General features: G+C 39.6%; 2 protein-coding genes across 3 annotated transcripts in view; one reads left to right on the top strand and one right to left on the bottom strand.

Moving 5' to 3' along the window:
* Positions 1–2,494, top strand: part of CUNH6orf120 (chromosome unknown C6orf120 homolog) — a 2,757-nt gene extending 263 nt beyond the window's left edge. The window contains exons 1-2 of one of the 2 annotated variants that reach the window (XM_019549915.1): positions 651–1,145; positions 1,446–2,494. In XM_019549915.1, coding sequence (XP_019405460.1) covers positions 1,030–1,145; positions 1,446–2,052 — 723 coding nt within the window. In that variant the 5' untranslated portion in view covers positions 651–1,029 and the 3' untranslated portion in view covers positions 2,053–2,494. Of the gene's footprint in view, positions 1–650; positions 1,146–1,445 lie in introns of those variants that run through there. The other variant, XM_019549916.1, reaches the window with a different exon arrangement.
* A 1,040-nt stretch (positions 2,495–3,534) lies between these two features.
* Positions 3,535–27,589, bottom strand: PHF10 (PHD finger protein 10). Its single transcript, XM_019549914.1, has 12 exons — positions 27,573–27,589; positions 23,381–23,487; positions 22,663–22,793; positions 20,346–20,429; positions 18,881–19,014; positions 17,210–17,359; positions 15,538–15,647; positions 12,944–13,097; positions 10,768–10,923; positions 5,830–5,938; positions 5,359–5,547; positions 3,535–3,760 (listed from the first exon to the last, which is right to left on the bottom strand). Exons 2-12 carry the CDS (start codon positions 23,431–23,433, stop codon positions 3,675–3,677), a joined length of 1,356 nt encoding a protein of 451 aa, XP_019405459.1. The 5' UTR covers positions 23,434–23,487; positions 27,573–27,589; the 3' UTR covers positions 3,535–3,674.
* Positions 27,590–27,595: the final 6 nt, after the last annotated feature.

The raw sequence follows: 27,595 nt of genomic DNA, 5'->3' as shown, positions 1-27,595 counted from the left end.
AGGGAGGTGGGTGGGCGTTTTCGTGGTGTCCTTGTTGCTGTGCTCGTGCAGCCGTCTGAAAACGAAGAGCTGCTATGTCCCGGGTCAGACCACAGCTGCGTCTGGTCTTGGCTTGTCCCAGGACGTCCCATGCAGCCTCCTCCTGGCCTGAGCCAAGCCTGAGCGAGAGGGTGCCAGGGACTGCAGGTCTGCGCCCCTGCCCTTTGTCGGCCTCTGGGCAGCGTCTGCTGACACTTCAGACTGATTTGCAGGTGCTGTGCTTGGTGCCCCACTCCTGCAGTCATCTTAACCTGCCATCCTCCCTGTTTTGTCCTTTACAGCTTTCTGTTCACTTGGCACATATCCAGTAGCCACCTCTGTTAATGGGAGAGGGAGGGTGTTAACTTTTGCCCTATTTGCCTTATATTTGTCCAATAGGCCTGTGCTACACAGGGGCGAGAGTGGACGCAGAAAAGATGAGTGAATGGATCTGACCAGGGTTATCTTTTTGTACTGTCCCTCTCTGGCTTGCAGCCTCTAGCACTTGGGTCCAGAAGTTGATTCAGTGCGTCCCTAATCCCTGTACTCTCTACCTACCCTTTCCTCCAATAATTGGTCCAGGCCTCTTTTGAATCGGACTAAACTGTCAGCTTCCAGCACATCTGGTAATGAATACCACACTTTAATTTCACACTTCCTTTTGTTTGTTTTGAACTTTCCCTCCTAGTTTCATTTTGTGACCCCCCCTAGATCTTACTTTGCCCATGGGGCTAAATGTATTGCATGATTGCCTAGTGAATTGTGTAATACGTGGCAAGGAGCCTTAGGGTGTTACCATAATGCAATGTGTACTGTGCACTGGGATTCAGAAACTAACTTGTCACACTTGTAGAACAGGATGAAAAGTCTCTAGATCGGACCAGAAATTCATTGCTATTACGGCTAGGCTGACACATTAAAATGTCTGTCTGTAGCTAGGGTATTGGAAACTGCAGAGAGGATCAGCTCTTTTTCAGACCAGAAAATTAGTCAAGAGTAATTACACTTGAAATGTATGCCTGTTTGCAGTCATGCATTTTGTGGTGCAGTACTCTACAGGGCAGTAATAGAATCCAGCTACCGTACACATGCTATGAAAAACGCCTTGGAATTGAAGTAATGTACAGGTATTCTACTCCTCACTTAACCTCCTCCCAGTTAAGTGGGCATTATGATGTCGCTGATCTGTTAGAGAACATGCTCATTTAAAGTCATGCAGTTAACTTTTCACAAACTTAATAGCAATATACAAATTTCACAATGCCCTTCCACTGGTAATAATTCTGAATAACATCAGTAAGAGACACTTCACTTAAGTTTTACTTGGACTGATATTTTGAAATGAGGTTATTTTTCAGGAAAATGGTCTGATCTTTTTCTACAATTAGAACATCCTGAACCTGAATTATTATGTTTTGTGTTAACAGGATATTTACACACGATGTGAAAATTTGTTTAATGTCAAACTTTGGAGTTATGGCAGCACATTGGATGAGAATGCTGGTAATGCTTCTAGCAGCTCAGGCGTTGCTTATGGTAAATAGTTTTGAGGATGAAGATGTTCCTGCAGAATGGATTCTTCTTCATGTCGTTCAAGGGCAGATTGGAGCTGGAAATTACAGTTACTTGAGACTGAATCATGAGGGGAAGATAGTGCTTCAGATGCAGAGTTTAAAAGGTGATGCAGATTTGTATGTATCTGATATGACTCTTCACCCCAGCTTTGACGAGTATGAGTTACAATCTGTAACTTGTGGCCAAGATGTTGTTCACATACCAGCACACTTCCATCGCCCAGTGGGAATAGGAATTTATGGTCACCCCTCTCATCAGGAGAGTGAGTTTGAAATGAAAGTATATTATGATCGAACAGTTGTACAATATCCGTTTGGTGAGGCTTCCTACAACCCAGAGGAGATGGAGGCAAGCCAGAAACAGTCGCATTCAGCAGAGGATGAAACTCAGGACGAAGAATCTGTTTTTTGGACTATATTTATTGGAATCTTGAAGCTAATACTTGAAATTCTTTTTTAAAATAACCAACTGGACATACACACTGGACTAGTGCACTTACAACCTGTGAAATTGAACATGAATAATTTGCTGTGAGCATTGGTACTTCTTTTTGTAAAGTTTCCTGAAAAGGTATTTGGGTTAACCTTTCTATGCTGGAGAGGGGAAAAGAAAAGCCATATCTAACTTTCTATCGTAAATCCTACCATACATAAAATGAACAGCAAGCACAGTATTCATAGTTTTCTTTATAGATCAGGGTTGAACAATGAATGTACAAAGGGAGCGTCATAAAAATTCTCCATTACTTTGAATAGGTGCTTAAGAAAAAAATGGACTTTGATAATTCAATGTATTTTCTATTAAAATTACTATTTTATATGAAGAAAAGTTGTAAAATTTGAGAAGCTGCAGTTCTAACATCCCCTCCCAATTTAAAATAAAGAACTAATTTTCCAATCTGTCTGCACTGTGAACAAATCTTTGAGCAATGGCACTTTAAAAGTTGGAACTTGGAAGGAGTGTAACAAACCAGGTGAAGTAGCAGATCAAGATTTTCAGAAGTGACTAGAGTTTTTTGGGGTGCCCAGTCTGAACCAGCTTTTGAAGAGTCTGACTTTTTCAGGTGGCAGGTGATTTGATTAACACTTCAGCAGACTGCTTCACAGCATCAGCATCAGAATGAGTATTTAAACTAAGGATCCTAAAATTAACTGCTCTGGAGAATCCTGACCTGAATAAAGTTCATGTTCATCCTTTCCTTCCTCTAGTGTAGGGAGCTTGACTTTTATATTCCAGTGAAGGAGTACGATGGAAGCAGCACTTCAACTGTTTTTCTGTGTTGTATGTAAATGGCATTGTCATCTAAAAACAATTGAGCCTGTATTTGTAGCATAAGCTTGGAAAGGGGTCTACACAGAGAGGAACCCTTTCAGGAGTGTTTACTAACCATGAACGTATTGCCACTTCCATAGTCTCACTCTATATGGTCATTAGTACATCTCTGGCTTAACCATTCACTGACTCCTGGGGGAGTGAACAACTGGAACAACTGTTTTTTCCAGCTGGGACTTAATGCTCCTAAAGCAGACTGGCTTTTTCCTACAATGCACTAAAAGACTTCAAGATAGTCTTAACTTTGAAATCATGTTTTGGTGTTTTTTTTAGTTAGAGGACAATTGAATATCAAACAGTAATCTGAATAGTATTTTTTTATCTGAATGGTCTTTTTTGATCTTTTAAGTTTTACTTGTTTTGCTTTATTGGAATAAAATTGATTGCTGTACAAATAGCTTAAGTGCTGTATAGCATTCTCTTTAGGTAGAAGTTACTGCTATTCAGAACTTCTTCAGAATCTGTTAAGTGTTGCTATAAGCTTGTTTATACAGTAGATTATGCAATTACTCAGACTTTCCTTGAAAGTGTTCCATTTTCAATGGAAATGTGAGGTTTCCTTTTAAACAGCTATGACAGAACATTGCCAATAACCTTACTATTAAAGAATTGTTATATAGTCAAAATTAAACTTTTATTTCATTTTTAAAAAGTGGTATTGTTCCTTTTACAGAGTGGCTGGTTAAATAGCACCAAATGTATTGCTTTAATGTATACAGTTAACAGTATTGGAAGGCAAACTTTTTTTTTTATCCCTCTTTGCTGTTTTTCCCCCTTCTTCCTCCTCTCCTGGGTACTGGGGTGTCTTTTTGACAACAGTCACAAATCCAGCGACCTAAGAAAGCAAAGTTGTCATTAGTTATAGTAGAAAATGTTTTATGGCTCCTATGACACCTATTCACTGTTACAAGGTGCTTGAATACTTTTTGCACTCTTCTGGTTCCATTCAAAATAAAAACCAGTTAACCTTTTTCTTTTAAAGAGAGTCTCTTAAGCAATCAAAGTATTAATACATTAATTCATGTAAAGGCCAGTAGAAGCTTCAATACTACTAGAGGGTAGTAGTATAAGTGGTGTTTAATCACAGCATAACTGTCTTAGTAGCTATAGAGCAGTATCAGGTACTTACGCACTGTGTTTAGTATGTGTAACATACAGCGCTGCTGTGGGACAAGTCTGAAGTTAAATTACTCGCATAAGGTATCTGGAAGTATACAGCAGCATTGAAAGTAGCTGGTAATTAATTAACTGCAAGAAAACATTTTTAGGACTCAAAGTACTGTAGATACAGGGAGGGCCAGCACTGCGGAACTTAAAGCTGCTAACTATTAATGAACCTAAAATTTGGCATCATTTATTTAGAATTAGATTGTGTATTTAGTATTAGATTCTGAGAGTACTTCCAATTGTTTAGTTCTTTAGCTGTGATTTCACCACTGCCTTGTGTTATGTCACCATATGCATAAAATGGGTGAAATACTACCTAACAGGAATGGCACTATTTTTTGTACTCATTTAAAGGAGGTGTGAATTACTGCATGCACTTTATGGCACACATCCTGTCTCAGCTCTATAACGTGATGTTAAAAAAAAAAGAAGCTGGGGGGAGTGGAGGAAGTCACAGTATTCATATGCATTACAAGGACCATGCAAACTTTTTTTTCCTTTTCCTTTTTAATAAAGTATTTATGTTCCTATTAAGCTTTTGAAACAGTGCTAAAGGTGGTCCAGCAATATGCAGGAACACAGTTTACGTGGGCTTTTTTTTCTTTTAAGAAATAGCTATTTTCAATATCCTGAAAAAAGTGTAGCCCTGAGAGAAGCAGTTTTATTTCTTATAAAATTCTGAAACTAGAAATACTGTTTCTTGAGTATATAGGTTGTAGCCATGTTGGTCTGGAGGCAAAGGCATCCAAAACTCTTGAGAAAGAGGTGGTATCTTTTTTTAAACCAACTAGATAGTTGCAATTTTTTTTTTTTTTATTACTTGCAAGCTTTTGGGCTCAAACACCTTTCTTTAGGCAAAGGAAAAGTCAACGATTGTAAAATTTCTCCCAGGTAGAAGCAAAACTTCATATTGGTCAGGACAGCTAAAGGATGTTGTGGGTCTCCTGGCTGGAAAAGTTCAGTTGTGAAAAGCTGTTCTGCAAGTATGCAAATTAGGCCCAAGCAAAGATACTTTTAAGGTGAACAACATGCTTCTGCCTCTGTTTCTTGAGGTTAATTTCTAAGTTTCATGTAGATTACATATATAAATAATTTTTAAAAATAAAAAAGAACCCTTCCACCCCCCACAAAAACCTGTTATGTCTTTGGAGTGAATGTCTATTACACTAGGCATTGACATAATGCTCATTTTAATCTACCCTACGCCCCCAACCCTTAGAGGGAAGCCCCAGCACTTAAGGAGAGAGACTAGTTTTTCTTCATTACCTGAAGGAATAGCACCAAGCCCCACACAAAAGGTGTGATAACCGCGGTCACATACATCACAGAACATCATTTCTTCTTCATGATGAGGCTGTCCACATATAATGCATGTTTTACACTCCATACATTGCCAAGGGTAAGTCTTAATCATGGCAACAAGCTCCGGAGTCATATCAAGGCAAGAAGGGTGGCCTAAATTAAAATCAATATTATTACTAGTATTTTTATACAATTCTAAAATAATTAGTATAATCTACTGTATTCACTACTTCATAATATTAAGTTAGCTCACCTAAGAGACTCAGGTGCAATATGTGCTAGTATGCTGTATTAAGTATAATTTGAAGGAAACTAAGGAAAATCACTCTTAAGGTGACAATTGTTTGTATGCAAATACAGTATATAAAATATTTCTACTAAGATTTGTCAAGTAAAACCCCTTAATATCCCATTATAGCATACATAGATACTTACCACTATTGTTGCATTGGGAGCAGTGAATAAGTGCTTCAGTCTTTCCTTTCTTGTTGGACTCCTTACCCTTCAGACAAATTCCACATATAGCATTTGGAATGACCTTTGGCTGGAAGGGTAGAAGAGGGCTATAAATTGTTGCCAGAAGAACTTTTAATGGATTTAACAGGAAATGTAATGCATCTTCTTAACTCTTGCAAATAAATGAGCTTTCTGTTTGATGTGATTGAAGGAAATCTTAAAACATAAAGTGGTTATTTTAAAATCTTAGAGGCATAACACTAGTTTTAAAGCAGATGTGCCATAAGCTATATGTAAAATCATTTTGCAACTAAGCAGAACAAGAGCGTAGGCAAGTTTTCTTCTATAAAATATCAGCTAACTTTTCATTTAATAGTGAATGTAAATAAATGCAATAGATCATTGATGATATTTTAAGAAAAAAATCATTGAAGTGTTGAAGGAATGAAAGATAGTATCTGTCTTCAAATTCATAAGATTCCATATGTACGGAGAAACAAATATCCTTTAAAAATGCAAAATTTATACTTAATCCATGTGCACGGCAGCTTAACACTAAATTGTCAAAAAGAACTTCACACACTTAATTTGTATAGCTTTAAATTCTGAAGTTTTTGACAAGTTAGATGCATGCTGTGTTAATCAGGCTCTTTGTTTCTTTTTTCCACATCCTATAAGCAAAGTTATAGTTGTAGTTGCTATGGAGAACACTTATACGTACCTATAACTACAATTTTACACTTAAGATGAGGTGAGAAAGGAAGTGCCTGGTTGTATCCATCAGATCTATTTGAAAGCCAGAGAGCAATTCTAAGGGGTTGAATCCTAGGAGATTACCAGGACTGTGTTACAAGTTTGTGACCAAACACTAATTTTAACCTTGTTGAAAAGCAGTAATAAGTCATCAAAACTATCAAGGACGCACTAAGTTGTTGTGTCCACTATGACCAGCTGCAGTTTAATGCACACTTTAATTAGTGAGAAATAAGTTTGAATTGATATCACTTGTTGGTCTTATATCTATAAGTGCTGGATATTTTTAAAGTCTGTGTGTTTCTGAATTGAGGAAAGAGAGACTTTTAACAGGACTTGTTTCATAAAGAGAAAAAGTTGCCAAATAGAAAGAGGTAGTGTTTTTCAAGCTAAGATGGTAGTAATAACAATGGAAGTAGAAAACACAACTATTGAAAAGGGAAAAGCACTCAACAGGCCTTATTCAAAAAGGGACAATATCTTCTGAATACATTTACTTTATCAGCCATCACTTTTCTAACGCTTGCCAATACAATATATTTCACCGATCTTAATTTGCCAGAACTCTTTTAAATTTATTAAATCTCGTTTAGATCTTAAAATGTGGCTGGAGCCTCCTTTAACTTGTTTGGCCTGAAGATTTAAAAACAAAAAACAAAGCACAACAGGTGTTTAAAGAGTAACTTCCTTTTCAAAAGATGACAGAGGCATTCATAAAGACTTTTTTTGCTTATTTATTTTAAAAAAGCATAGTCAACCTGTTTTATACATAAATATAATAAAATGATAAGAGAAGTCTAACATTCACAAATGTCTCTACAGAATAATAAATATCATGGAAGTGAAAACATACATATAAAATCTTTACTGTTAACTATTCTACATGTCCTACATGTATACCTTTTATACCCTGCTCTTCCCAACAAAAGGATAGTAGCACATGCTTAAACCTTATCAGTTTCGCAGTGTTTACCCTCTTGTGTACTGCTACATTCTAAGAGTAAGGTTTTTGTTGTATTTTTTACCCATATCTAAGAAAAAAAAACAAGCTGCTCTAAAATAGCAAGTGCACTTCTCTAATCCAAATTCTAATTCTGTTATGAATTCATATTCTGCTGCCATAATATACAGCAGCAAACTCCCTCTCACTCCACCAAAACTAAAGTGAACTAACTTTGGGTTATTGTACCTGTGTTAGTGTATGTGCAGTTAATACTCCAATACATATAATCCTAAAATTAAAAGCTGACATAAGTGTATTTATTATTAATATTTCTCTCTATTCCCATTCCATTAACTTGTGTTCACTAGAAAGAGTGAAGAAATCACAATATATTAAAAACTCAGACAGCGCTCCACATGAAAGCACTCTCTTATAAAAGGTGAAAACAAACAAAAACTAAACAGAGCTATTCACATTTCAAAGCAATTTAAGTTAGTCTACCATCTTAAAGAAATTAAATGGTATTTGGGGAATACTGAAAAAAGTCTACACCTAACAGGAAATCATGATATTCCATGTTACTATTTTCTACATTTTGCTTTCCAAATCATTTTTGCTGTAATGTTAATTTCTGCACCGCAGCTCAGTCTCAAGTCATGTACTCCAACAAGTCAAATAAGCATGAGATTTTTTATGAAACATTACTGCCCCAACACAAGGCATTCCCCATTTTTATATTTAGTGAACACAAACCAGAAGTGTTTGGGGGAACCTAGTATCCCAATGCATTGCAGCTTACTATACAAAAATATTTCTACTTTGAGAACAGAAACCTGTAAGAGCAATGCAGGACGTGCTACTACAATTAACTGCTGCCACAAAGGCTTTGTGACATATGAAATGTGAACCACATGGTAACCATTCTCAGTTTAAAATGATGCTTAATACAGTTGGCTTAATACAAAATACATGAATTTTCCTGCTTAAAATGGTAATCTTGGGAATTCCACTGTAATACTTCTACCGTATTGACTATAACTATGTATTTGCATGTTGATTTCACAGCCATTATCCTTCACTTTTACTTGAAATGTAACCTAATGACTATCAGAAATAAGGACAAAATTAATGAATGATACAGATCAAAATATTACCAAAAACATCAAAGGGGCATTTAAGAGCAGTTTATAGCTTTTAAATTTAAGTGCCTTTACATTTAGGCACATTCTGGTATATTAATACCTGTTTTTTGGGGGGGGGGGTTTCCCAGACAAACTCTTTAACAAGAATGTTCAAAAATCAATTATGCTACTTCATAAAATAGGGTATATTGAAATATTTAAACGCTCCCAACAAAAAACAATGCACAACATTCATCATCTCTAAGATATCAGTATGAAGCATCACTTTTCAGTAACACAAGTTATGCTGAAGTTGTGACGATGTATCACAAAAATATTTTGGCGTTGTAAGTTTTTAAGCTAGCCGCGTTAATTGTTCCATTATTAACATAATTCGTAGTTTTTAACTAGCAGGTAATAGCCATTAGGGTCCATTTTCAAACTGTAGTACTGGCTTATCTGTATGTACAGTTCTACATTTAGGAGTTCAGAACCTTAGTAACAGTTGTTTTATCAGTCCTCTCTAAACATTCAAGGCCACTAAATAGAATAAACTAATCAAACAGGCAGTATGTCATGGCCCTTATACCCAAGTGAAGCACCGTCTTCCGTCAATCAGTAGCACACAATCTCTAATGTAATATTAAACAAAGCTAAAACTTCTTCAGGCTTCATCTTTGGATTTCATGTTTTTACAAATACTGGCAGAAGTTTGCATCTGCAATGACTATCTAGCAAAATGACTTATATAAAAATATAGGTCTACTACAACACTTATAATCTCCAGAATTTCCATAATTCTTAGTAAAATCCTTAAAAGGAGGAAACAAAAAGTTGTAGTTTGCTTGTTTTTATAAATGCAGAAAATGCATTTATTTTATCACAGAACAGCTTAATCAACATCTTTCCTAATTAATTGAAGCTGTCCAAACTGTGTTGGAGACTACCTTCTTAATACAATGTAAAGTTACTTTAATTAAAGAATGATAAATTTGTGTTGTTAGCAAACAATCCTGGATATAAAATTCAGACTACCAGCATCTTACCTTTGCTGCTTCAAGATTTTCTAGACTATATAATATTGTTATCACAGAAAAAAACCTTGCTTCTTAAGTTTCCCCCCCAGTAAACACTTAGTTGATGATCTACACCTCTCCTTGCTGGTACATATTTTGTCACCAGGGGCCTGAACCTGCTCTCCTGGAAATCAGTTTGCTAACAGTTAAAAACAAACAGGGATGGGCAAGATGTTATTTAAACATATTAAATTACACCTCAAATCATTTGTCTATATGCAAGTCCATAACATATTTAAATCATGCATATAATTTTGAATTTCTCCTAATATAGTTTAAATCCTAGTGTTAAATTTTTAATGCTGAGGATTATATCCTGGGTTTGACAGCCATTGTTTTGTAGGTGCTAACATGCCTCAAGTTCTAGCTAAGCTTTAGCTTGTATAAAGCATTCTACCTATCAAAATTCTTCCCTTAACATAACTGGACAAATTGATATTCTCCATATCCTGTCCTAAGTGGTTGTGTAGTGTTACTTAAACTGTAATTAGTTTTTGCATTCCACCCTAAAAAAGGCCAATGTTTGTTGCTATATGAAATAATACCTATACATAGTTATCACTTGGTCAGTCTTCAGGATGAAAGACTGTTTGAGTATATTATAATACAGATTTAAGCCACATAGCTGCACTTTACAGCACTGATTTCACTGTCTGCTGCCATAATACATACTAGTAAGAATAATAGCTAATACTTAATGCCAGTTTTACACTGACAAGTAAATCAGACTCCTATGTTAAAGGTGTTTTTTTTGGCAACAGCAATGGATTTTGGTGCTATAGTTGCTCAGAAATCAGCTAAGACACAAAAATAGAAGCCACTCTGTAGCCAGGGTAACAGAAGAGCCCCTAGTAAAATAAAGCAAAAAGGAAGTAAGGAAACAAACAGATGGAGCACACAACAGGAGAGCAGCTAGTGAAGTACAGCAAGCAGAAGTTCCATATTTTTGAAAAGCAGAAGTTAAATATTTTAGGGAGAGAGGCTGGTCAGTAAAGAAGCTGAATCAGGGGCTTTTTTCTTCTACCTTGTACCCAGGAACTGATTTGGACAGTACAGAACGTTTGGAACCATCTTTTCTTGGAGTAGCACTTTTGTCTCTTGTTTTTTGTCTTCCCTGAAAAGTATCCTCCTGGTTGTCAGTGGCGCAATCCCCTTCAGATACATTGCCAGATGAATTGTCCTATAATAAAAATACCATGATATCTTTTTTTTTTTTTTTGGATAGACACACAAGTCTTTTCTAAGCCATAAAACCTACTAGGTAAAAAAAAGACTAGACTGTCTATAAAAGCATGGAGGGTATTTAAGTAAAGAATGTTCTTCCTCCTTGTATTCCCAGCAGAAAGGCTCCTGTATTCTCCAAAGGAACCTGATGTAAGAGCAGGGAGTACAACAGTATTTATTCTTTATAAAAAAAAATGTTCATTTAAAAATTTGGCAAAAGCAAAACAATTTTACCAGTTTGCTAACTGTTCCACCTTTATGGTGTCTTTTGCAGATAACAAAATAGAAAACTAAAAATTGTGCTGTCTACCTGTTAAAAAATGCAGTACCAAACTGTGTCTTCCATGAGATTTTTCTTCCACCCTCATTGCATATTCTCTTGAGGTGCAATCTGAATATTTACTTTTGATTGCAGAGAAATGCCATTAAATACATCCAACACTGTAATTGTGAATATCTACACACAACTACGCACCATAATTTATGCTGCCGCCATTAAAGGATGTTTAGGGTGGGGGGCAGAAGACCAAGAGATCAATATGGATGTCATTTTAAGTTCTTTGGGAACATGCTCATGGCCTACCAAATGCTTCAGCACAGAAATATTCCTAATCATACTTTATAACAGAAGTGCTTGCAATAAACCAACAATGGAGCCCCATAGTAATAGGCACCATTTTACCTCAGTTGTAGGTAGTACATACCCTGAAAAGCTTCCAATCTGAATAGACAAGATAGACACAAGGTGGCAGAAGGAATACAGCACACAAGCAAAGCAAACTACATAATGATAGCAAATGACATGTCCCATGGTGGGTGATTTTTATTTTTGGGTTTTTTTGAGGGACGTTTTGTAGGAGATACTGAACAGAAAGTGAAGGGGAAGGAGATGCATCTTCTCTCACATTTTTTAAAGACTACTGTTGAGTTCTTTCAGAGGGGCAGGTAACATAAGACAACTCAGCTGAAACTGTTTGGAAATGAAAGCCATGACAGAGTTTCCTGAAACTGTCAGCCGGTTTAGAGATGGGAAGCTGATAGGCACCCCAAAACCCTGGGAAAGAAGCAGGGCACAAACATGCAAAACTCTCTCCTTGGACCCGATTAACATGGGAGGAGCAACCAGGTCTTCCTAAAGATAGAGATTCCACCCTACTCCAAAAGATATACCTGTCTTCATAAAGAAAGAATTTTACTAATCACAGTCTAATCCCAATAAAGAATATAGCCATAAGCAGGGCACATATAGACCAACAAGTGCCTTGTCTCTAACTTTCCCTGCTCCTTCTAATTTCAGAACTACCTCCTGGTTGAAGGCTGCATGCAGTACTGTGCCCTGGGAGAGAGCATTTGACCAGTCCCATATCCTTTCCTATACCCCTAATGGCAGGAAGGAACCAAGAGCAGAAAAAAGGAACTGGAAACACATAGCCTGAATTAAATAAAAGTGTTTTTCCCCTTTAGTTATATAAAAAAAAATGACTATGAATATTTAAACAAAATTTTCTTGTATTTGGCTATACTCAGCCTTTTGGCTACTCAACATATAAAGATGTCTAATTACACCATTTTTAAATGGATTATAGATTTTACACTGGGATCTCACTGAATTACAAAAATGTGCTTCTGAAAGTTGACTGCCAAGAGAAATGGACACTTTAATAATAGGAGAGCTCAACTACATTTCAGTTTGTGTGTGGTAAGCCTGCTTTAAACGCTGAGAAAACGACATCACCCAAAAGTAATATAGATTTCTTTTAACTGGCAATAAGCAATGATTCAATAAAATGAATGTGGGAATATGAAATGTGATTTATTTTGATACAACAGAGTGAGCTGGAAGCAAAAAAAAAAAACCCTAAATTCTACTGGAAAGAGATGTTAAAGATGTCAGGGAAGCAACTACAGAAACTGACGAAAGTGGAAGACAGAGAATGGTATTTTTTTCCTGAAGAACACCTTTCAGTTTATCTCACCGAATTGCCTTTAGTTTTCCGTTTGTCATCACCTCTACCATCTTCTGCATCATCTGAATCTCCATCACTGTCCAATGCAGGCAGCTCTGGATCCAAGGGTGGTTCATAAAGGGCAGTGTTTAATGGCAAATAACGAAGTTCATCTGGGGAGTATCTGAAGCCAAAAATAATTAAATTAACTGTTGTAAAGGGAATACAAGCAAAGTGCAAGTTAAAAAATAATTCAAATCTGCATAAATTCAAAGCCTTTAAGAATAGTACGATCACCAAAGTTGCATGCACACTCAGGAATACAAACAGTTCTGCAAACACCTCATCCTTCTGTCATAACTGTCACCCTATTTCAGATAACATGTTGCTATATTTTTTTTAAAATTACCACCAGTCCCATGAACTGCATGTTCCCTAACATACTAAGAATGACGGTCCAATACAAATTCCTCTAAAGACTGTGGTAGTCTTTCATTTGTCTTTAGTGAACCTGGATCAAGTTTTAGTTTTTGCTGTCTAAGCAATCTATTGGTAGGTCTTTCCAACTATCTGAGAAAGATTAACATAGAAGCAGAGTTTCAGAAACCAGAGTTTCAATTTTGTGTTCTGTTTGTCATATGGAACAGAATGAAATAACTTTCTAGATCTCCAGCTCTCCATCAGAATCTGAGACCTTGAAGCCCTTTGTCCATGCAGAATCCCACTGAAGACAAAGGGATCAGATACAGACCAAGGACTAGATGAGTACAGAAGAAAGAGTAGAAGCAACTGTCTGCTCTATTCCTGCAGACAGATTAAGTGTGCATTTCATTCAGTGTTCTGTTCCACCTCACAAAACTTAGAATGATTTTCCCACCCCAATCAAAATTAATATAGAACAGAAACTTGATTAAAACAGATATACCAACTACACTTATATTTGTACTGGAAGGTGAGGATCATGACAATTAATTAAGAACTCACTTAACGGATCATACCAAAAGCCAAATTTAGACATTCCATACCAACATGTTTACTAACAGCTCTTAGAGGGTTCAATACAAGCTGGGTTATTATAACCAAGAGGCTATGTAGTTTATTTTATAAATACCTGGTCTCTGTACAGACACATGTACAATTTTCTTTATAATTTTTTCAATTAAGTTCCAAACTTAAACAGTAAAGACCAGACCACTGTATAGCCAGGTTCCTGAATATCTGATTTTTTTTTAAAGCATCTGTTTGGTTTCAACTTGATATAGACTTTGGTATGTTGCTGGCATGGTTTGCTTATGACCTGGGATAGCTTAAAGGGTATGTAATACACATCTTTTATTTGTCAATACTATAAATGCTGCACTCCTCCTCTCCCCCACCCCACAATTAAGGATGAGAATTTTCAAATATTTTGGATTCTTTTATAAAACATACAGAAAGATTTAAGATTTATCTGCACATGGGGGGATTACTTTATCTTTTTTCTTCGAAGTTTCTAGTTTCTGAGGGGCTGACTATACTTCCATGCATATTTCAAATTATTTTTGTTTGGAAGGAAGATCGTGTAGAAATGGCTGTGCACTTGTTTCAGCAAAATGATCCTTTCATTTTAAATGCACATGAAATTTACAGGCATAGAATTAGTACATTCCAATGCATCAAACATTTTTAAAAAATTAGAACCTTCAGATACTGCCTCCGTAGCTGTGTTATTTTAAGTAAGGGTTAATTTTAGTGTATATTAAAAAGGACGAATGGGAAATATACCATATTATTTCATTTATACGTTGCATTTTATTTTTCTGTCCAAAAGAACATAAAAATTGCACAACTTACATGTTGAATCAACCTTAATAAAGCCCCCAGCAATCTTGACTTGGGTACTGCTAGCATTTTTGTGCAAGGAATAAAATTACTAAATCAGGAGCGTTTTCAATGTGGGATGTTTTCAGTGTCTTCAGATTCTCCTGTGGGATTTTTGTAAGGATAGCTGCAGTTCAAGGACCTCCTCTGAATATAAAACCATAAGTATGGGTAAAGAGCTGTTTTTCCTAAAACTGAATCTGAAAATCTGGGGTCGATTTATAATCTGGACAATACAGAATAGATATTCCTAGGTATGGCCATGACCTTTTTGGTGAAAACACAACATTTTGGAGATCACTTTGTACTTACATAACAGTTTTGATCATCAGTTAAGAAAGCATTTTACCTCCCTGCTGCAGCACTGTGGGGGAAAGCAGACCCACCACTGAAGCTCCATTGTCTATGGGCCAGATCCAATTGTGGGATCTGGCCTGTGGACTAGCAGATAGATGCTAAGGACTTATTGGACATGGAGAGTAAATTACTCCTTTTACATGTTCAGTTGGTCCTTCCAAGACAATACTGAGGTACACTGATACCACAGTATGAAGCAGCTTGCACTTCAGTCCCCACTGCTCTATTAGTTTTGTCAACAGGAGACTTTAGTTCCCTGGGCTGTCAGACTAGAACATATGAGCATAAAATCAGTTCAGATATTTTAAAATAAACATTCCTTTTTTTTGTAGAATATACAGCAAGTAGATTAATGTAATATAAAACACAAGCTTTTATACTGTCATACTTTTAGACTTTCAAAGTACCTTTTGTAGTACTCCTGGAACTGGCCTGGTATGAGAGCCACAGGATAGGGACTAACCTTTGTTCTCTCTGTAGGTAAGATTTTGTATTTTCCTTGAGGCACCTGGATAATCTGCATTGATACAACACAATTTTATTTTCCACACTTTTTTTTCCTCTTAAAATAGTGTTTTTTCCCATATTCAAATATGGATAAGATCCCTCTCTCTCTCTCTACACATCTCATACAATCTCTTCCTTTTTATTATATTACAGGAGTCGAGTTAAGTTTCCCATATGCTTTCTAGCACTTCATGGAATATAATATTTTAGAGCTTTACTAACAAAATGAAATTCTATATCAAATATAAATAATAAATTTCTAGTAAGTATGATGTATATATAAAACCCTAATCTTATGTATAGCACCAAGACTGTGTAATGCGATAGAATAAAAAAAATACTCCTTCCTATTCAATTTTAAATAACTTTACTTAGAAGCTCAAATGGTATGTAATTAGTTTTTATGCGGGACATCTTTAAAACAAAATTTTGCTGTTCCTGTGTGGTGGTGAATGGTAACGATGATAAGAAAACCTAGCATTAAAAGCGCTCTTGTATACAAAGCCATTAGGTTAATATACGAGAAACAAATAGAAAAGCACAGCAACAGTCATAACAAGACCAGATCAGTGACCCACTATTCTGCTTCTGACAGAGACCAATGTCAGAAAAGCTTAAAATCTCCATAATGGTTCACTATGCAAAAATTTGCCTATGAAAAAAAATGTCTGCTTAACTGTATTCAGGCTATTGAGCTGTGACAGACAGTAGAGAATGGCTTGCATTCTGATACAAGCTTGATATAAACTTGTATCATTCCACTAGAAATGTGGAATATATTTGTATTCATATAAATGTGTGACCATTCTTAGAATACATCTAAATAATACCTTGTGACAAATATCCCTGGTAGACATTATTTTCACCAAGCAACAAGTAAAATTGCTTCATGGAAACTGTCACTCCGTTAGTTATACAAGGTAACGATTTTGTCAAAAAAAAACCCCCAAATCTATCAGCTTTAAATGCGATGCCTTCTAACTGCATTAGATGTCCCCTAGTTTTTGTATTTGGAGGAATGGTAATAGAAACAATAAATAACTTGACCTTCTATTTGCTATTTTACATTCTATTATTATGTCACTTATGCCTCATCTCTAAACCAAATAACACTGACATTAAAATGTCTCTTCAGAGATGTTTTGATTGGTGGGGGAGGGGGAAAGGTGGAAGTGTGTATGTGGGGATGTGGGGGGCAGATGGCAAGAGCAAGCTGCCTATTCCCCACACTGTTTCCCCTCCTACCATGCTTTCCCCACTGGGCCAGCAGTTTAAAGCAATCTGGATGGGGACAAGTTTGAGACAATCCACCAAAAATGAGACTCTCTCTATACATGGAAATTTATAGCACATATATACATTTGTCATGTATAAAATCAAACTATTGGGGGGGAGGGAGGGCGGAGTGGCTTGAATTCAGGATCTTCTTCGGTTCAGGTAAATATGGCATTTTTTCTAAAAAAGACAAGTGAATAGGATGATAAGAATTAGAACATTACCAAAAACACTGACATTTTTACTAAAACAAACAAGCTGCCTATTGTCATTGACAATAAATTTAAGTCACCCTACATGTGTCTGTAAATCAAAATAGGCTCTTCTTTCTTCCATTCGTTCCCGGTTCAGATTGCTGTTAAACTCTGCAGCTTTCTTGGCAGCTTTCTTAATATATTCTGGAACTTTACTGGCTTCTACTTTCTGTGTGTTCTGCTGCTGCATTTGCTGCAATAAAAACAAGTTTATTAATTCACAGAACATACCTATAAAATTATAAATTGCAACCCCCCCCCCAAAAAAAACATCGTCCCTTGCTTAATGGGTTATAGCAGGGGTTGCCAACCGGGGGTATGCGTACCCCTGGGGGTACGTGGGAAGGCCCCGGGGGGGTACGCAATGGCAGCATGGAGAAGCAGTGGTACTTTGGAAGTGGTGGTGCGTCTGGCCAGGGGGAAGTAGGGAGTGCTGATGGCCAGCTGGATAGGAAGCTGGCAGTGCAGAGAAGTGAGGGTACTTGGGAAACAACAGCACGGGGGGGCAGGGCTGCCACCATCCATCACTTCATGCTGCTGATGGGTGCAAATGTTGCTTTCTTATGCCCAAGTATACCCACTTCTCCATGCTACCAGCATCACGTGTGGCAGCTGGCTGTCAGCACACCCTCCCCCCCCATGTGTGGCTCCGAGTGTATAGATGGCAATAGGGGCAGCCACTGCATTTGAGCTCCCCATACCACCATAACATGCCAGAGGGGGCACGGAGTGCTGACAGCCAGCTGCACATGAAGCCAGCGGCACGGGAAGGCAGCATCTGGCAGCAACATGGAGTGTATCAATGAGGGCAGCAACGTGTGAGCTCCCCACACTGCCAGCTTCGCATCTGGCTGTTTGTAAGCATGCCCTCGGATCTGCACAGGGCAGAGCAGGCTCCTGTTGCTGGCTGGGGTCAGGGCTGCACCACTCTTCCCAGTTACGGGGGAGGACTACGCTGCGGAGGGCAGCAGCAGTGCTGGCAGGGGGCTGCAGCCACCCCAAGATTCACTGTAGCCCACCTGACACCACCACCCCCGGCACCACTGCCACCCACCCGGAGCACAGCACACCCCGCCCCCAGCCCAGGAAGAGCCTGGTGCTGGCCCAGCCACAGCCCACAGCAGAAGCCCATCCTACCCGACACTGATCCAGGGGCACATGCTCCCACTATCTCCTCCTGGATAAGCTGCTGATTTGTCTCACGTCCTGCCCCGGCTGTGTAGGGTCTGGTGAGGTAGGGGTCCCACGGGCTCTGTCCCCTTCAGCCCGGTGGCACAGCCAAGACTGGTCCCACTTTGTCTCCTAGCTGGAGGCCCCAGATGGTGAGGGGCCGGTGCTGGGGTGGGGAGGCAGCTGGGCCGGGGGCAACATATTTTTTGGTGCGGGGGGTGCCAGCGCCGGGCAATGGCCCCGGGTGCAGGGGAAAGGATGAGCACAGCAGACCCTGGCCTGATCCTGGGTCTGGCTCGGCTCCCTCCCTATCCCTGCCAGGTCCCAGCCCTGCCCCACGCCCGGTGGCCCTTTCCCCTCCCCTGCAGATCTTCCCACAGCCAGCTGGGTGGGGGGGTGGGTGCTGACGTTATCAACTCCCCAACTCCCACTGCCCAGCTAGAAGAGGGTACAGTCCAGAAGAGGCACCCACAGAAGGGGTACACTCCTTAAAAAAAGTTGAAAACTGCTGGGTTATAGGATTAAACTAGTAGCACTGACTTACAGAGTATTCTTTATAATGATCTGTTATTCGCTGACGTTCTTTCTCTTGCAGTATAACAGAGTACTCAGCATGTTTTCCAGGGTACTCTTTAATCATCAGGTCAATTACTTCATCACTGCGCAAAGCTGTTAAACCTAAAGAAAACAAAAACTCTAATGACAGTACCTGGCAAAACTAGCTGTGAACCATTTATTGTTTTGATTCTGGCCTATAGCAGGTCTGTCCAGCTTCTGAGACCAGGGGCTGCACCCCACTGAGGTCACAGCCCTCTGGGTTGCATGCCATGTGAGCTATCTAGATCCCTCTCCCCATGATGTGGGCAGTGTGACACCCTACTCCCAGGCATGGGGGCAAAAAGCTGGAGGAAGAAGCAGCCCAGAGACCCTGGTGGCAGCAGCAGCTGGAGCACTGAAAGAGTAGCAGCTACTGAGGGCCAGGTGTTAACCCTTGCATGCTGCATACAGCCTACAGGCCACCAGCCAGACAGCCCTGGCATATTGTAACAGTATCCAGATAAAGCTGACAGCTGAACATACACAGAATATTTCTCTCTGATGTTTGCAATTATGTAACAATCCTTCTCTCAAAAGTTTCTCATGCAAATCAAAATCCTTTTTATTTTCAATCATTAAGCCTAAGGGATGCATGTGGTTATAAATCTCCCTTTGACATGAATGGAAGTTCTCTCTCTAAAACCCCCAATTTTAGAGACAAAATACAGACAAAAGTCAGCACTGTTCAAAATTAGCACCTACTGATATTCTGATTAAGATGCTGTTATATATATCAATTAAATGCCTAAACCCTCCCTCCTCCAAAAAATAAAACATATGGGAAATAATTTCAAAGTTTATAAAATAATCAGCTTTTTGTATAAAGCAAAACAAAAGGGTTGTGTGGATTTGGATCAAAGACAACCATTAGGAAATACACTCTTTAATCAGTAAGTCAAACTAGTGTCATTTCATTAGAAGGGGAAGAAGAAAACTCTTAAAGAAAAGATCAAATGCAAACAGTGTTATGGATTTTATGCTGTTACAAAGGTGTTTCAGTGCTTTAGTTTGTTTTTTCTAGGACCTCAAACCTGTAAGCTCATCTGTCTCAGCAGAACTTCTTGCCTGCACAGAGCTCCATTTAAAGCCCTGGGACTTCTTAAGGAGAGTTTCTTCTCCATGTGGAGAAGAAAGGCAGATGTTGGCAAAATAACTTCTTCCTTTATAAATGAAGTAATTTGAATGGGTCAAAAACAAAGACTAGTAGTCTATTTGAGGTCTTACGCTCAAATGATTACATGTTCTTAAAGTATCATTGAAACCAATTCTAATTTCAGAACTTAGGTGCTGAGTCAAGAACTACTTGATTCTACCATTTTTAAAGCACAAATAAATTATAACATAAGGCAACCAAGTCATTTTATCTTTGTCTGCTTTCATATGCAACTCAAACATGCTGCCTTTTTTCTTACCTAATGTGCACTGAGTCTCTGTGATGACATTTAGTTCTCTGAGGTAGAGTTTCTCCTTGTGAGATAGATCTCGTCTCTCTAAATCTCCAGGAGACAAAACACCAAGCAAAGTGTATTGTTATCCACTTCCAGATGCATCATAAAAGGTATTCTATAGCTAAATCAAATAAGGGGTTTTTTTGTTTTGTTTTGTTTTTTACAGATTCTTTCAGATTTTATACACTGTTTTAATTAATAGTGTACCAATTATACAATTATAAGTTTTGTACCTACAATTATACAGAAGTAGTCTGAAAACAGTAATATATACAAGGATGTAATCTAATGGTGTATTAGTTTGACTGACACCTGTGTGCACAAATGCACACATGAATCTGTTAACAGTTCATTTACAGAGTGGCAGCTTTAATAATTAATTTTCCCATGAATTCGAATTAAAAAGGTGACTGACTAATAAAAAAAGACAAAAATAATTTTAACAAGGATTTTTCTTCCCCAATTCTAATACAAGGACCAGAACAGTTTATGATGAGAGAGAACCAAATTAAAATCAATTGGTACTTAAGTAAAGGCTACACGCCCCGATTATTTTAACGTTTTTCTAGTGTGGATGTACTGTAATGCACTATTGTCCGAGTCCTAGAATGATAAACTAAATCCAGTCACATGGCCTAGGCTGAGTAAAATCAAAAGTAACAATTATAATCAATTCTAGAAAATAAAATCAGGGATGACTTTAACAAAATAAGTTAAGCATCCATCAACGGAAATCAGACTCCTCTACAATATTTCAAAATGAAAACCTTAGCTGAAAATGAGATGGGTAACAAAACTACTGGGACTAAAAAATGAGAAAAAAATACACTGGGTTTAGTGTTCTCTTAATTGTATGCTGTTGGGTTTTCATTTGTAGCTGTGTTGGTCTAAAGACATAGGCAGGCAAGGTTCTTTGAGTAGATGTAATATCTTATTATACCAACTGAGTGGTTGGAAAAAAGATCCTAGCAAGCTTTCTGGCCCAATCACCCTTCGTCAGGCTTAGGAAGTCTCTGCTGTTCTGAGATTCCAAGAAAGGAGAGAAGCTAGAAGTGTGACAGGATATCAGTGAGAATGAGCAAAACTTCCGTTTTCCTAATGTCTACCTCTTTACTAGGACTATGGGAAGTTTTGGTCGCCAATTCGATTTCAAAGCGATTCAGCCTGATTCAGTGGCCGAATCTCCGAATCCAAATTGAATTGGGAGATCAATAAAAAGGTGCAAAATGATCTGAAGCCTCCAAACCAATTTGGAAAAAGATTCGAAGGAGATTCAGGCAGTCCCCACTCACCACCACAGGGACCCGGACTCCATGCTGGTAAGCAGGAGGCAGGGTGGGGGCAAATGGGGGGCTGGAGAACGGGAAAGGGTACCATGAGGGGACCCCCACCAGGCACTATCCCCTGCCTGCTCCCCCAGCTCCTCTGAGTGCCCCCTGACCCCCGTCCACTCTCCCAGCCCCAATGTCCCGACGCTTAAAAAAAAACAAAACAAAACAAAAAAGCTCTGTACTCACCAGGTACTGCCAGGCGGGGGGGGTGATCTTCGCTGCCCCCTACTGCCCTGTGCTGTATGGGGTGCTCTGCCACCAGCCCTCATTCCCCGCCCACTCTCCCAGCCCCACCACCCATGGCTGCCTCACCTGGCCCTAGCATCCCAGCTCTTAAAAAAAAAGCCCTGCACTCACTGGATGCTGCATCAGCTGTTGGGGGCCTCTGGGGGCTTGTGGCAGACCTCCCCCAACACGGCGCGGGACAGTGGGGATCACCCCCCCCACCTGCAGGAGAAGTCAGTGAGTACACAGCTTTTTTTTTTTTTTTTTTTTACGAGCCCTGGGGCCGAGTGGGGCAGCAAGAGTACACAGCGGATGGGGTCTGTTCGATTCAGAGATTCAGCCAATTTGGCAGAATGGATTTGGGACAGTAATTCAAGTTACTGAATTGAATCACTGTCCCCTGAATCGGCCGAATCCAAAGCGAGTATTAGGCACTTCGCACAGGCCTACTATTTACATTCTCACTGACATCCTGTCACACCTTTACCGTCTCTCATTCCTTGGGAGTCTCAGAACAGCAGAGGCTTCCTATGCCTGAAGAAGGGTGATTGTGCCAGAAAGTTTGCTAAGAACCTTTTCCAACTACTCAGTTGGTCTTATACAAGGTACCACATCTACTCAAAGAACCCTGCCTGCCTCTTAATTGTACTGTACTCTAAAAAAATAGCAATTCAAACCTGGACAGGCTGGTAGATACTTTTATACAGACTTTATAAAATGGATACCTGGATACTTTCGTTTAAAGGAGGTCACGCCCAAGTATTCGCTGACTTGCTCCTGAAGCATATAATATTCTCCTGTTTCATCCGGTGGCCATTTGTATTCTATCAGATTTTCAGCAGGGAAGTAGCTAAAGCTGGGCATAAAAGACAATAGACTTGTTATATAATTGTTTGCTTTATACATGGATGTACTTAAGTCAAAGCAATCATTATGAACGCCTTATTTCTACAATTTGATCTCATTTCTTTTTAAGTCAATAAAAAACCATGACGAGTTAGATCTACCTTTCAGAAAACAGCCTCCTCCTACCTTGTCTCAAAACTATGAAGCATACTCCACTTCATTAGGCTTTCTTTCACAAAGCTAGCATTCCTCATAGTATTAAGGGACACAAAAATCAAGGTATGTATTAGTTGTGACAAGGTAACAAGAAAATGCTGGCATGGACTTCCAAAAGTTCTTACTGAGATATATTTAAAATATTTTAAGATCTGAGATGTACAATCAGACACAATTACATTCAGGATATTTCAGTTAAACTTACACCAAATAAAACTTTACTGAAAGAGCATGGAAGTTGCCCCAAATTCATTTCATTTACTGTCACTGAAGTCAGAGAAACGTCTGAACACGTGAAAAGAAAGAGACACTGATTCTTTGCTAAAATTATAGAAAGATGCAATGAAGCACTGTTTGAAAACCTCAGTACAACGATATTACCCAAGATCTTGACTGGAAGTTTCACAACTTCGAGAACTGTCCCCTGAGCCCATACGTCGTCTTTTTGAAGGCTGGCTGCCATCATTTGAATTTTCTTCTGTGTCATCCTGCAATAAACATGGAGCACAAGCATTAAGAAAAATCTAGCCGGTACTCAATATATTATAATACCACTTTTAAAGAATAATACAATAAACTCTGGGGTCAGCCATTCTGTGTCAGAATAAACTTACCCCCTAGAACTACCACACTATTTCAAATCGGTCTATAAGTCAAACTGCTCTAGTTTGCACAGCACTTTGCTCTCCTGCACTGGCTGGCTACTTGCCTAATGGGTAAAAGTACAAGAAGGAAAGCCAAGCCACTCTAATGTCCTCAACCAACCCTTTAAATCAGGTGAGAAAAGAGTGGGGACTAGACAAAGGTTTGATTCTGCTCATCTCCCATGCACTCAATGGCACAGCTCCATCAGCAGAGACAGCACTCTATGAAAAGCACAGAGAAAACAGGGAGTATGGTTAACTCCCCCAGATATATAAATATCCCTCTCAGGATTCCTGGTGGCAATGCAGAGATGCCCAGTCTTTCTTCGGGGCTGATATAAATCAAAGAACACAGTATAGCACCAGCAGCAAAATGATGGTGTGTGTGTGTGTGTGTGTGTATATATATATATATATATATATATATATATAAAATCACCCTTAAAGTATCAGAAAAACTCACTTTCTTAGACATAGAAAAGGAACCATGAATAATTTATATAAAGCTCTGAACATAGCACTACAGAGTAAGTGCCTTTCAGGAAGAGAATGTAGAGAAAGAAACTGATGCAAAGCAGCTGGAAAAATACAGGTAGTAGGAACCTGCTTTTCAAAACAGAGCTATCACAGAATACAAATGATAACATCAATAGCACTTCTTGCCAGTCAGACTGCAAGAGATCTTATGGCAAAAGAAGAGATGTTGTTTAGAATATAGGCTGTGGTGAGATCTCAGGGGCAGACATTCAAAGGTAGAAATAAAATGGAATGCATGTAATCATAGCAAAAATATGTCATCTAATCTAATGTTTACTTTGTTTGATGGATCTTCATCTACAGCCCATTTCCCCCTTTCATTTGTATAGGTCTTTCATACAGAGTCAAAGAAAACAAAAGCACATATAACATAGGGAAAGACAGGGCTTTTCTCCATTTAAAGGGTTTACCAGTACAGCTAGACTGGTAGTAGGAGTAACAGGCAACCATTGATCCTCTGGATCATGGTGTACATGTAAGAGGTCTAATAAGGTGTCACATGAATCTGCTTATATGGAGTCATGTGACCATCACACCAAGACCTTTGATGCATACACCTGGGCAGGAGTATGGAGGGAAGTGGAGGCTGCCCAAGACCCACCACCTCCCCTTTAGACCACTGACACAGAATCCAAAGGCCAGACCTAGTCCAGACGTTCAGTACCTTGATGGTTGTAGCTTCTGCCACCAAGTGACAGATAAGAACTGCTCCTGATTGCCTAAGGGCATGTTTTTATCAGGGCCACAAGGGAGTGAAGGATAGGGTTTTAAGATGCTCTATACTTGCCTTACTCTGAAGGCTGCAACACTGGTATTTTACAGCAGCACTACTATCTTTCTGGTGTATAAGTCCTCCCTACATACCCACTCCTCACCAATCCAGTTACACTGGCAAAACTTAACTGCAGACCACTCTGCACAACAACTGGCAGAGAAAATAGATTTTTTTTTAAGTTAACAGATCTTCAGTTGATGGCATCCTTTTTAAAACAGAAAAAAAGTTTTAAAGGGAAAGGGAACAGGGAAGCAGAAAAGAAGTGGATGAAACTCCACATCTTAATAATTTTATTATGATACCCTAAAACAGGGGTCGGCAACATTTATGAGCAGAGTGCCAAAAACACCGCAACCCTGACTTGTAAGATGTTGGCATACTGGAGTGCGCAGTGGGAGAGCTGCTAGGGGCCTGATCCCTGTTGTGGCAGCTCCTTCCCTGTTGTCCACCCTGAGGCACACGTACCATGCTCTGGCAACCATGCTGGGGGTTGTCTACCCTTGCCCTAAAACTATGGAAACAAGTATCAATACGATATATTCACTCAGCCTTGACACTAATATAAAAGTTCAAAGATGGAAAGCACGAAGACGAGAAAGCCTTTGGCTTAAGAGTGAAGGCTGAAAGAACCACGGGGCTATGCACACATCATATTAAGAAGCAGATATAATGAGCGCACAGACATAATACTCTGGTGATTTTTGCTGAAGTATTTTTATCCCATCTCCATCAGCAAACATACCAATTCCAACAATACCTGAAACGATGCCAGGAAAGATGCTAAGACCAATAACTATCATCTTAGACCTACAGTTTCCATTTTTGGATTGAATCTAAAGTTCGATGTAGTGTTACCCCCAAAACAGCTGCACTTTCCTCAAGGGCTTGCCAAGGAGGAACACCTTTACTTACCTCTTGAATTCATTATCTTTAATCCCGAAATTATTTTAACAGTACTCTCTTACCAACTCCAAGAATCACCTGTCTAACATAAAAAAAGATTTGGCTGCAGGTGACACAGATCTGGATAGAGAATGAAAAGTTCTGGATTTCACCCAGGTCTGAAGTCATGAATTTAGGAGCAAAAAGCCACCTTTACAAGAAAGGTTCAGGCCTCCGCCCTGGAAAGCAGTAATTCCAAGGACAGCAGGGAAGGTCACAGGAAAATAACTAGTTGAGCACAAACTCAAAGCGAGATGCTACAAGATGCTACAGGATTCTTGGATTTATTATAGAGATAGCATGAAGCAGTGTGATTATACCACCTCTCTGCCACTGGAATACCACAACTGGTTCTGGTGTTCTTAATTTAAGGAGGAAGGTTAAAAATGGGAGAAGACTTACAAACCCTCCATATGAATAATGAGAGGAATGGAACAGAGGTTTCCTAACCAGAGGAAAAAAAAATAAGTTTGGCTGCATATCTTAATTTAAAAAAAAATTTTTTAAAAAGGATTGAAAAACAACTTGATCCCAGCCTCTAAATTCACGCATGGGAAACAGAAAGAGTAGGAGAGGGTCCGTCAGCGTAGCACAGTGGTTCTCTACCATTTTAGAAGGCCCCTGGAGGCCCCGCTCCTTAGACTGGAAGCTCCCTTAGAAACTGTCAGCTCTTGGTTTTCTCTCTCTCTCTCCATTTTTTTTTTTTTGTACTGCAGAAAAATACTAGAGCAAGTCTATGTCACCTCCTAACTGCAGCACCTCACTTGGAGGCCTGCTCAGCTGATTATTCTCTGCAACCTCCCCAGCTGTTGCCGGAATCCTTGCTTTCCAGGACAGACACCTGAGCCTGACCAGCCTTCTTGTAAAGGATGGCTTGTTTGAGGGGGGGGTTCATCTCCTAAACACGTGACTCCACACCTCCATGAAATCCAGAGCATTTCCTTCTCTGTCCAGATCCACCTCACCTGCAGCCCAGTCTTTTTTGTCATGCCCCACCAGCCATTCTAGGACCAAGAGAGGGAGAGAAAGAGAAAGACCCAACAAAAGAGGGGAGCAAAGTGCTCTATAAGTCCACAGCCATGCTTGAACCACCATGGACAGGGCTGACCAACAATATTTTGGGGCCCCTCACCACAAAGAAGCCAGCACCAGAAGGAGGGGGGAGCAGCTGAAGAAGCCAGTGGTGGTGGGGTGGGATAGCACACAGCCGAATGTGAAGCCGGCGGCAGGAGGGCAACAAGCGACCAGATGTAAAGCCGGCGGCATAAGGGGTGCCAAGTGTCCGAATGCAGGGGGTCCCTGCGGCCACAGGTTTTGCAGGATAGGACGGGCTGGCCCTGACCACGGACTCCTGTTCTAAAGCCCTGGGCTTGGCTCACAAACAGAGCCGGACACAGACACGGGCAGAAAGGGTGGTCGCCCAGGATCTGGAAAAAAGGGGGGAGAGCGGGGGGCCAAAATGGCAATTGTTATTATTATCATCATCATCATCTCTTGCAAAGGGGTGGCCGGATACTACAAGTTCACCCGGGGCTGCCAAGAGTCTAGCTAAGGTGCTGGTCCTGAGGTGGCTCCCCGGGGCCGTGGGGGAGGGGCTGGGCCGCGGGGCTGGGCCCGGCCTGCGCAGCTGCCGCCGGCACTCCGGACTCGCCCGCGCCCCTCGGCCCGCGCTCACCTTGAGGGACTGCGCGCCGGGCG

This window comes from Crocodylus porosus, unplaced genomic scaffold, assembly GCF_001723895.1.
Source record: "Crocodylus porosus isolate Cpor-Errol unplaced genomic scaffold, CroPor_comp1, whole genome shotgun sequence".
Taxonomy (NCBI): domain Eukaryota; kingdom Metazoa; phylum Chordata; order Crocodylia; family Crocodylidae; genus Crocodylus; species Crocodylus porosus.
The sequence above is the reverse complement of the archived record's forward strand: the minus strand, read 5'-3'. Positions and strand labels throughout refer to the sequence as shown.